The sequence below is a fragment of the Plectropomus leopardus genome, chromosome 12 (genome assembly GCF_008729295.1).
Source record: "Plectropomus leopardus isolate mb chromosome 12, YSFRI_Pleo_2.0, whole genome shotgun sequence".
Lineage (NCBI taxonomy): Eukaryota > Metazoa > Chordata > Actinopteri > Perciformes > Serranidae > Plectropomus > Plectropomus leopardus.
The window spans coordinates 24959993-24972261 of record NC_056474.1 but is presented as its reverse complement, the minus strand read 5'-3'; the positions used below and the strand labels follow the sequence as shown (position 1 = coordinate 24972261).

General features: G+C 42.2%; 1 protein-coding gene across 1 annotated transcript; it reads right to left on the bottom strand.

The window, feature by feature from the left end:
* Positions 1-1758: 1758 nt before the first annotated feature.
* Positions 1759-10034, bottom strand: LOC121951406 (Krueppel-like factor 6). The gene is made up of 4 exons (XM_042497717.1): positions 9717-10034; positions 6859-7429; positions 5532-5655; positions 1759-4655 (listed from the first exon to the last, which is right to left on the bottom strand). The coding sequence occupies exons 1-4, from the start codon at positions 9816-9818 to the stop codon at positions 4604-4606; spliced, it is 849 nt and encodes a 282-aa protein (XP_042353651.1). The 5' UTR covers positions 9819-10034; the 3' UTR covers positions 1759-4603.
* Positions 10035-12269: the final 2235 nt, after the last annotated feature.

Sequence of the window (12269 nt, the reverse complement as noted above, 5' to 3'; positions counted from 1 at the left end):
GAGAGTGCTTCAATTATTTAGGGGCTTTGGGGCACAGAGCGTGGCAGGCTCGGTGGAGCAGTGTTAAAGCCGAAGCACTTTGTGCCTGCAATCGGAGATGAAGAGGCTATTTGTCTGTGTAGTGTGCAGAGCTCTTATCAGGGATTTGTTTGCGGCACAACTTAATTTGCATAAATTTCTTGGAGAGTAAGATGAAAACTCGACGCTCTTGGCTGGAGCATGAGGAACAGATTGTCCTCACAATGCACATTCCACTAACCGGCTCACATCATTGCTCTTTTGTCAAACTCGGGATAAGCTTTCCATCTCAATATCCCGATCATGAATATATCAGTAAGGATAAATGGAATATTCTCATCTTTGCCAGATTTTTACATGCCTTGAGTATCCCAGCTGCTTCTATAAGGAGGTTTGGATCATGACATGACTGTATTTAAAGGATGATTGCATTTTATTACAAGTTGGGTCTTATCTTTTTGTTGTAACCCTGTACTCAGCAAGGTACTTACTGACATCTGAGGACAAACTGGAGGTGACAGATTTAGCCACGTCAGTAGTTTTTCCAGATTATTTAAATGCTTTTATAAAAAATGTACACCTAACACCTAAAATGTCAGTAATAATCCCTTATTACAGGAAGACACCTTGTCTGCACAGCTAAATTAAGTATGACATAAATCAGGTAATTGGTCTTTAAGATGTGATGGACAGTTAGGATTGCAATTTTATGTTTTTGTTTTAATTTATTTTTTAAATCTTCCAAATAATTTTCGCTAATAAGGGGTTTGTTTAACGACTAAACTGCATGCGTTTCTGACACTACTAAGTTTCTTTTGGTGATGTTATGATGTTCCTGTCTTAACACTTTATTATTGTAATTGTAGATCAATCCACTGCTGAAAATAGTCCCCAACAAATGTACTATTTAGTCCTGTTTTAATAACAAACCTAATTTCCAACTCTTTTTGGGAAATCACTGAGCCTTCTAAAAACTGTTTAACTGTTCTTGAAGATTTACATTGCAAATCTAGACCGCGCTAAGCAATTGCAAAGTATTAAGAGACAGACTTTGTCAGGTTTGGTCTTTTTATGCAATTTGTTGACAATAAGAAAAATATAAAATGACACCAGTAAATGTTATTATTAATCATAGCGCTGATGAGCAAAACCAGGCAAAAAATATCCAAGTTGTAATAAAACAGAATAATCCTTTAAAGGTCCAGTGTTTGAGATTTAGTGGCACCTTGTGGTGAAGTTGCAGATTGCAACCAATTGAAACTTTTACCATCCACCAAACATGTAGTAAAATTACTGTGGCTGGAGCGAAAACATAAATGGCATTATCTACAGCCAGTGTTTACTTTGTCTGTTCTGGGCTACAAGAAAAATGGCAAACTTGAGGAAGAGGACCTGTTCTGTATCTAGATATGAAAGGCTCATCTAAGATAATAAAAAAAAAACCACATGATTCTTATTTTCAGGTATATACACTAATGAAAACATAGTTTTCATTTCTTTTTATTTTTTTTTTTTTTTTATTACAGATGATTGCCATCTACTGTTACTACATGGCCCTGGTTGTAGTCAGTGTGCGGTTCTGCCGTTGACCCTGACCTTTAACCTCTATGGGGGAAGGGGGTAACAGAGATAATTTCCCCTTTGGGAATCTACAGACTATCCCATAAACAGAGACTTCCTGGCTCACTGTGTCATGGGAGGGCTGCAGGAAAAAAATGAAAAGAAAACAAAAACCACATGTAGATCCAATAAATTCTTTTTATCGATTTTCCAATAAAAAATACATTCATACAGAAACTATTTTACAAAACAATTTCAAATGAAAAAATCTTGTTATGCCATAAAACAAACAAAAATAGAGCCTCATATTTTATCTCCATGTTTATCCAATAAAGATTCTCTAGCTAAAGATAGGGTGTCTTTGAAGAGTCGAGAGAAAAAAATCACATGGCAAACAAAAACATAATACTTAGAGGGCAACAGAATACAAAATTATGACAATTCAAGTGTCCAGAACAATTCACGTCTGAAAAGGGTTTTTTTTTTGTTTTGTTATTTTCTTGGAAGATGATAGGCCACAGGTGTATACCATGCCTTTTTAAAACATACATCTGCTCTACCTTTCTCCGATCAAATCAAAAACAAGGATGTTACAGAAGCAAATGGAGAATGGAGTGTATCTATTTTACAATAATTCTTCAGCCTCTTGTCTTTATTGGTTCATCTTTAGAAACAACACACCGCACTTGTTTTTGGTCCCATACCCTTTCAAAATAGAAGCTTCCTTACAAAACTCTCTTAGTTTACAATGTACATATTGTTTTCATTTTGGACATTTCTCAGTGTATGGACTTTCATTAATGTAGACCAAGTTCACCTGTACAGCTGTGACAAGTTTTATGACCACTTAAACCAGCCATACCCTTAAAGTAGTTAAGTTCTTTTTTCAACACGTCCATGTCTTACGTTTCAACAAAACATATTATTCAGTAAAAACAAAGTGGCTCTGAAACATTTTCTAGAAATAGCGAATATGGTGATGGAGTTCATCCAATTGTGAAATCGAGAGGATTTCAATAAACTTTATCAACCCACAAAGTGTGTTGAAGTCATGAACAGTTAACTAAAGTTAAAAACATGCATATAGTGAAGTTGGTACAGACAGACATCTGGTCCTGGTCTCACCTCAGTTCACCTGCAGCCACAGAGAGAAACCTCTAGGCCTGCAGCACGGCTCAACTGAACTGGCTCGACCGGTTTTTGGTACCGTTTAGTCAGATCACGGGTTGTTTAAACCAGGGCTGAGTAAAGATACTGACTCACCCTGAGGGCGAGACTCACCAAGACATACAACATCAAAACAGACTCATGATTGAGAATGTCGTCATCCTTTTCTTTGTAAGCATTTGACACATCGACAGACATAAATGGCCCCAGCGTGAATGTTTTCATTGCAGTAAATCCAAATTCATCAAGACTGTTGGTGGCTGAACATGCCACATATCATGAGAACATATTTCCAAGACTCTGTACCATTGACAGCAAGTTACAGTCCAAATGAAGTGCATCCACACCACCTTATACTACACAGTAGTAAACCTTTACAAAACTGAGTCGCTCTTTCAAGTGCTCCATGATTTTGTCTCACACCCGGGTCATTTTTTTTGGAGAATATGATTTAGTTTTGATATATTTATGATATGTTCGAAAAGAATGCACAGTCATGTAAAAATGGCAGTCATTATGAAGCTGATATTTAGATTTTTATTTTTTATTTTATTTTTGAGGATTTAAGGAGTCTGTCACGAGACAAAAGGGCAAAGGTGCGGCTGTATGGATCAGAGCCTTTATAAAGCAATTCAATAGCGCACTAGTGCATTCGCAACCCCCGTTTGGTGTGTGTGTGTGAAAGAGAGAGAGAGATCTATTTAACAGGACAAGGCCACTTACATAAGGCATCAGTAAGGTCAACAGTGCATTTACAGATAGAAAAAAAGAGAAGAGCAAAAGTGAAGAAAAGCAACAAAACTCCCATGATCAAGACAGTTGCCAAGCAATAGTGGTATCCCCAACTTAAAAAGAAAATAAAAAATAAGAAAATGACTGCCTTATGTGTTTTGTACAATACTATGATATTGAGTAATATGAAGGTAGCTGCTCTTGAATGGAATTTTGTTGTCCAATAAGCAAAGAGGTGAGCAACACATCCCCAGATCCCATGCAACTTCTGTTATAATGGCAATAAGTGTTTGTGTACAACCATTGTTTTTTTGTTTTTTCTTTTAAGATACAGAGCTTACACAATGGACAACAAAATGAGCTTTATAGCGTGTATGTTTTTGAGACAGGCTACGTAATACATTGCACATTTAATAGCTGCACTAAACAAAACGACCTCCCGAGTTTGAAAAGGGAGCTGTAGTTCCACCTCCGGGCAGAAAGGGGGCACTCTCAAGCCAATTGGCTCCACAAAACAAGCCCCAACTCCCCCTCCACAGCCAACAGACTCAAACAGCACAGACAGAACCCCTTTTTTATGCTTGCATTCATTCTCAGTGAGACCACAAATATCCCCCCCAAAAACCTCCCTCACCCCCTTCACGTCATTCACTCGCAGTCCAACAATGCAAGCTCCATCCGCTCCATAAAGCCAGCACAGGCATCCAGTCACAGGCACTCACAGTCCCCATGCGCACAGGCAAACACACTGTCATTGGAGGACTGGCACCCCCGCAGGAGTCCCATAATCCTCCAGGAAAAAAGCGCTGAACACCATACAGAAGAGTCTCTTCCCATCTTCTCCAGCCCAGATTTTTCCCGTTTTTTTACCTTTTTTTTTTCAAGTCTCTCCCCGCCCCCCCCACACTTCTCTGTAAAAGCCTTTCAAGAGCAATCTCCACAGCGAGGTGTTGGAGGCACTAAGTATGGTGCAAATAATAGCCTGCGTTGCTTCATGTTTTTCCACTGACTGGAACATGGCGGTGCCCCTGTTAACGCTTCCAGGACACACCGGCCTCTCTGTTCCCCCACAGGTCAGGACAATCATCCAGAATCATCCCTCAGAGATCTTGACACTGAGGCCATCTTAGATGTGCCTCTTCATGTGCAGTGCCAGGTGGTCAGAACGGGAGAAACACCTGAGAAAGGAATATGGGGAGAGGATTTTTAGCAGTTGGGTTTAAAGAACCTATTTACACCAATCAGAGCATTAATGTAGCGGTAAACTATTTGCTGTGTAAAGACATCATGAAGTAATGGTGTTCTGTGGAAAAAATAAAGTCAATGTTGTCATATGAGCTTCTCTGTTTTTTGTTGTGGTAGCTGGTCTGGCCGTGCCTGTATGTTCATGCATGTGAGTCCCTTCCTTCATGTCCCTATAGCTAGCTTGTGCTCTTAAAGGCGTTACCGTCTAACGTTATGTTATAATATGAACATGGTAAAAGGTTCAGGTCCAAAGCCTAAGCTTCACTCTCATCCCGTTTCCTGTAACAACAGATATACGTTTGTCTGATGCCATAATTTGTCATGACATCATTGGCTCATTGTGATGTGGCTAAATATGACTTCCTTGCAACACCCTCTGGCTTCTGCTCATCAAAGACTCCCATTCAACCCATTGCTCATCTCTTTGTACTCAACTCTATTTTCATCAAACCCTTGACCTCGACCCCATTCAATCAGTCCGTCCTTGACCCTCATTCACCCTTCCACCTAACATGCCATTTCAATCTACTAATTTGCACACATAAAAGGTGGTCTTTGTTAGTAGATGAGAGCTTAGCATTAAAGGTAAAGAGAAGGGGATTACAGCTAACTGTGATGATTGGAAAGTTAATATTCTGAAAGGAGGCATGAAATCACTTTGCTCAAGAGACATTATTTTTGCCACCTTTTGACTTCCTCGGCTGTTTGCAATCCTGACAATCCAGCTTTTCCCATTTTTGTACACATTGAGGGTCATCCAGGTGATGTGTCAACTATGATCAAAATTAGTGTCTTCCCAGAGCTCTCACCTGTCGCAGTGACTGCATTTGAATGGCTTTGCTCCAGTGTGCTTCCTGAAGTGTCTGGTGAGTTCATCGCTTCGTGCAAAGCGCCACTCGCAGCCCTCCCATGAACACCTGTAGGGCTTCTCACCTGCAAAAATCACCATGAAATCGAAAAATTAACATTTGTCAGGAGAAGCATTGTCAAAAGGTGTCAAAGATTTCAAAAACACTTTTTGTCCTTCAGAAAACCTGCAGAAACCTTTTTATTGAGAGTTCACCTAATAAAGACATGATGGTATTTTTGTTAAGTAACCTTCTTACCCACTGAACCTTATCTCTTTTTGACCCCTTGATTATTTACCCTCTGACGAATGCCATACAATTTGGGTTATCAATCAGAATGCCAGAATATCTGACATTCTGAAATTTCAACTTCTCAAACACACAGCCAGTATTTACAGTTCTTACTTCTCCCAGAGGTAAGAACTAACAATGCTGATTTCAGAGAAAACATGAGCCTGTAAAAGTAGGTGCTAAGCAGATTGAGCTGACTACTGTAAGTTGAAGAGAAAAACAACCTCGTGCCTTGTGGGTCTTGAGGGCTGTGGTATGCAGCTTTAAGGAGCTGCTCGAGTAGAAGGCTTATGTAATGGGGGCGAACTGCAGGAAAAAATAGAGCCTGTTCTTAATGGTCCTGAAGACCATTAACCATGTGGCTAACATGGTCAGTGAGCGATGCCAGGAATGTGACTTCCTCTGCTAATAGGCGGCACAGCTGTAAACAGCCTGGCAGAGGTCATAGGTGAGTGAGGAAACTGGTCACATTTGAACCCCTGAACAAAATGCTGTAAATGTCAGATTCCCATATTATTTTTTTTTCTTTTTCTCTCCTTTGACTTCAAATACAAGCGGGTAAGTTTCTGAGTCGTTTTCCCATGGTGAAATCTGAGAACTGTTGATTTGTTTTCAGGATCCACATCCTCTGGGTGCCGCTCCGCCACAAAAGAACATCCCTCCCCCTCCCACCTCTCGCTCTCTGTCTCCCTTCCCCCTGCTTGAAGTCACGTTCTTGTGTGTGAATTAGGTCACAGTTGAGGGCATTCCTCCTGACAAACTATTCAAAGTATGTGAGAGTGTTTTCGGCAATATGCCCAAGAAAATCAGCTCCTAAGTTGATTTTACTCACATTTTTAGTGGTTTTCACTCTTCAGATGAGCTGATTAAGTTCTACTTTGCAAAAAAAAAAACCTGATGTGATAACCTGGCAGGGCAGTATTCCTCCCCTCCTCCAGAGAGTCGGCACTCATGACATTTGCATTGCCGCGATATATACACTGTCATGCATCTTTACCTGTGTGCGTGCGCTGGTGTGCTTTGAGATGCGAGCTTTTGGTGTACACCTTCCTGCATCCGTTGAAGTGACACCTATGCACCCGCCTCCTGCCGTCAGGTGACGCCTCCCCGCTGGTCATCCCTGACCTCTCCATGCCCCCAGTCCTTATTTTCCCAGGTGAGTGCAGCACAGTCTGTATCCCACTCCACACCTGGGCGACAGAGCCCTCCTTGCCCAGCTCAGGTGAGGATGGCGGCGTGCTGATGATGGCCGAGCCCAGGTCTTCGCCAGCATCTCCCAGAATGTCAGCCAAAGAGCTGGAGGAGAAGTCGAGGGTAGGGGAGAGCTCCTCCGAGCTGTCCGAGGCCTCGCTGCTGGCGTCAGAGTTGAAGCCGCCAGCGTCGAGGTGCTGGCTGTCCTGATTGTCTTCCTCTTCCTTGATGTGGGGGATCTTTGGGTCCGACTCGTTTGACTTGTCCCCGCAGGCGAGCATCAACTTGCTCCACAGGTCCTCCTGGCTCTCGAATTTGAGGTCTGTGGCCGAGACGTAGGGCTCGCTCTGGAGGTACCTCTCAAGCTCGAGGCATGTCTGTGCGGAGGAAAGAGGAGATAGCAGTGAGTTCGGGGGTGCTCAGACCCTGAGGCATGTAACACAACGCTTCCCTTCAACAGGAAAGTCCCTAAAACCCCAGAAAAAAAGTGATTTGTTTTCATGGGAACTCTTCTCTACGTGGAGTTTATTCTTAGCAGCAGCAGCAGGAGGGGGAAATGCTGTGACACTGTAACACCACCGGCCGTGCTTCCTTCCTGCCTGCAGGAATGAGGCAAGACACAATGTCCTATGCAGAGGATAGTCAAGTACGTACTAAGGGTGCCCTCTGAGGCCACATCAGGGAAGATTACAAGCACCACATTTCCTTCTGAGAGCATGCAAGAACAAGGTGCTCTTACCCGCTTGCACAGTTGTGTGTGTGTACGCGGGTGCGTCTAAGTGTGTGTCAGGGTTGGTCATGAAATTTACATATGCTACAGAGCCCCCCATTGGGTTAGGGAAGTGCTTGTAGATCTTTTAAATCTATCAATTATTCAACATAATGTGGTTTTAATAATGCATTTGGAGGCATCGCTAGAAATAACATAGCACACCAGGGACTAAGAGGAGGGAGGTCTGGTTCACGGGGGTCCATAAAAAGCCTGGCATGAATACTGCAAGAGCCGCTGTGGATTGTGGGCTTATTTTCTTTGAAAAGGAAGTGAGAGAGCACTTCCTCAACCCCGCTGCAGTCAGTGAGCACAGGCCAGATACGCAGGCTGCTAACAGGCCTGTGCAGCTTCCTAATGGAGCAGATCAGAATTTGAAGCCAAATTTCATTACATTAGAACTGAACAGAGCAGCAGTGCCCTCAGCTTGAGGTCACACGATAAATCTGAGATGATTAACAAGTTAGGTAAGAAGCAAAAATGACTGTTCTTCACAATATTTTTGGTTCTTTTTTCCCCTAAACCATATTTCAAAAAGGGAATATTGGTGAGTTTGACCTCTTTGGGCATTTAAAATATTAGAATAAGACTGTTCGATAGGAGAATATGCTTTTTTGGATATCAGTGGCACATGCAAAACAGAGCACGCCTACATTACTAGACTACTAAAGTTAGCAGACTCAGAGGTAACCATTATATATTTTATAAAAAACTCAAACAACAAAAGGACAATCATCAATAATATAATTCAACTTTCATAGCAATGTTATAATGGTTTAAAAACTTGCATAAAACATGGTGAGGTGTCAAAAAATCATATACTTTAACTTAAGAAGAGATTTCTGTAATGCTTTCAGTAGCAAACGATCACTGCAACTTGTCACAAACACACTTTATGTCTAAAATTGGACTGTTGTGGGAACATCGTAGTAATTTGGTAATGAGAGAGAGTGCATTCAAGGCAAATGTTTCTCGTCAGCAGTGCTGGATGAATCCCAGACGAGCTTTGAATGCCTGGGAGGGCGACTTGGCCCGCAGCCCGAAGAGATCTGATAGACGGCAGAGATAGAAGACTGAAGCGTGTTGCCAATTCATTTCATTTCCCAACCCCGAACAAGACGCGACTTTCGCCCTCGCCTCGTATCCAGTAGAAAACGCCACTGTTCTGTCATCCAGGGGCCGCTTTGACGAGTCAAATTGGAATAGAAATCAGTCTCTCTCTCTGTCAGTCTGTCACTCTCTTCTGTGTGTGCGTGTGTGTATGTGTGTGACAGCGAGCAAGAGCGAGCGAGAGAAGACGAGAGGTGGAGAGAGAGAGGAAAGAGAGGAGGAGATACGCGCAGAGACGCACGGCTCGCTGTTTCGTCGCTAAATGTGCAACGCAGCGCGTTTTTATTTTATCGCAAACTGATGTGCCTCCACAACTTGCATGCACGGAAAAATATGCAACGATATAGCAACATCAAAAATAAGACTAAAACATTTTTTTTTTTTTTTAAAAAAAAACTAAAAGTTACTTAAAAATTGCATAATCGAGTTATATTTTTTAGGAAAAAGGGTATTTAAAAAAATACCAAAAGTAATTATTCTGTACCACAGGCACGATATTAACGCATATGGAAATTTCATAGGGATGTCAAAGAGATCTGTCATTAAGGGAACTTGCATCACTTCCCCATAAAAAACATGCAAGGCGACTTTTAACAGGGAATTTATCTTAATTGTTGCACGAAATCAAACGTGGAGTTACATAAACAACTTTGACATACGCACGTACACGCGCAGCTGTCATCGGGACGCAAGTTTCCCGAAATTGCCCACATCCCTCGCGCTTCTACATGAACCAATCGAACTGGACGATCTGTCAAGCTCAGATGGAAGGAATAAGTCGTTACCTGCTGCCAGTACTCTTCCAGAGATGGTAAAGCTGAAAAGTATCCAGTGTCGTGCACAATCTGGAGCTCCTGGAAGATGCTACACATAGGGATGACATCCATTTCACTCCTAAGACGCAGCCACAAGTAGAAGCGAATTCAAGCTTGTGGAGAAAACGAAGGTGTTCGGAGAGAAGCTGGAGTCTTGGCTGTATTTGCATGTATGATAGTCTGGGAGTCGTGCGCTTCCAGTGGAGGTTGTGAGCGTGTGACGCACCGAGAGCGCACAACACTGAACTCTCCAAAAGTCCGTCAGCGCACTGTAAACTTCCCCCCCGATTCAAAATTACAGACAAACCCACCCCCATGTGATTACATTACGTTTCGGCACGTCTGCCAATGGGCGCGCAGGAGCGCACCACCCGCCTACCAGACCACCCCTGGCCAATGCTGAGCCGGAGCCGACTCATCCTGTCTGTTGTGGTTGGTGCGCGGTGCAAAGCGTCTCTGGCTCCCATTGGGCTAAACCAGCGCTATTTTTAGAGCACTATATAATCCGGAGTCCTCTCGTACCAAAACGAGGAAGTCGACTTTTCTACTGATTCAAGAGTGAACCTCAGCTTCAACGGAGCGACGGCAGGAGAAGCGCAGGCTGCAGAACGCTCCAGTCTGTAAATAGACGCACTTCTCTGTTGTTATTTCATCACACATACACCACAGACCGCCTTTCTTTTGGCGAAACAAGCCGTCTGAAATGTTAAGAGGAAAAATCTGCGAAGAAATGCGCACATTGGCTCAGCATTTCTCCCGTCTGTGGAGCGCAAAAGGCAATCATAGTCGGAGGTGTCTGCAAACTCAGGGGGATCGTCAAAGATCTGATCAATTTCTGTAGTCTGTGAAACAAATCAGAGAGACTTCTCCTCTTCATGGCTGTCCAGAGATCCATGAGGACTGTTATGAGTCTCTCTGTGACAGTGGAGACAGTTTAATAAGCTATTAAGTTGTAATAGAGTTGCCATAAAGATGATTATTCACAAAATGCTGTGCAGGTTATTGTAGTGGCAGCAGCTTGAGGCATATCATGAGGGACAGGTTTGCTTCTGCTGGACATAATGTGTGCGTGTGTGTATGAGAGAGAGAGAGAGCAAGAGTGAGTGCTTGAATGTGTGTGTGTTTTAATCTCAATCACCTGTGGCTCTCTTTCTACAAAAAAGAGCTTCTCTTGCACCAAAAGGGTTTATAATTCTCAATTGTGATCATGAAACCACATTGCTGGTTTACTTGTTTCTTCTACAAGCAAAAAAAGGAGTGTTTAAAAAAAAAAAAGAAAAAGCGGGCCACCCATGATGCATTTGGAGTTTCTAATGTAAGATTCCAGTATATACATCTCACAGGTCTGGAATGACATGTTATAAATACACAGGACCTCGCTTTCCTAGACATGTATTTGCCTTTTCCCCTCCCTTTGAATCACTGCTCTGCGGTGATCAATGCTTCCCCACTTCCCATCACCCCCAGATCAAAGAAGCATGAATATTAATCAGAGGGTAATAGGCCTACATGTTGATATATGAAGAGATTTATGTCCTCGATGTGTGCTCTGCTTCAGGCTTTATTACGCTGTTAGCATAAAAACTTCATTTGTAAAATGTCATAATGTCATAAAATCTCTATAGTTCATTATTCCAGGGCTTTAAAATACAAGTGATCCAGTCTGTGAAAGAATTAGGCTTTTATTTTGTTAAGTGGGGAGTTAAATTGCTTACTTTCAGCTGATATGACAAACAACACATTAATTAATTTGAATTTCTCTATCAGCTCTTTTCAGTGGAGAGTATCCCTTTTAATCTCCCTCCATCAGTCAAAACACTATGACTAATGCTGAGCTCACTGCAGCCTAACCTACAGTAGCATACATGTGAGTAAAACTACATATCCAGTTGCATAAGATGTGGGATAAAGTTGAATTCAAGTGGAACAACAGCGGCATTGACGAGTTAAAGGCAGGCGATGTGACAAACAACATATTTGGAACAGAGCACCATTGTTTGACCCATCGGCCCGGTCGAGCGCCTCCACAACGGAGTCTCTTTTGTTGAGATCTCAGCTGTGGGCACATTTGCAGCACTCAGCAGCATCACATTTTGTCATGAGTCTATGGGGTTCGGGGACAGGGAGCACATGGACAGGTCTGTTGTGACACAGATGATAAGTAATAGAAGGGAAGAGTCATGCTTCCCTAAAGCACTGATGATTCCTTGTTGACCTTATAAGCGGTACAGAGGACAATAGAGCAGATATATCAATTAACATACTATAGCCTACTTCTTTTTGTATGCAAAATGCAGACAAATTAATGTACACGTTTCCTCAAAAACTTGTACATATAACTTTCCAAAAGCTGTACATGTCACTCCCCAAAAACTTCTCCTCAAAGACTTGAATTTCTCTGTTTATTGATGAGAAAATTAAAATCAGTCAAGCATTTGATTTTGATCTATATGTAATGCCCTAAACATTAACAATAACTTCCATTACCACTATTATAGTGGCTTTTACATGTGAGTTTCTGTT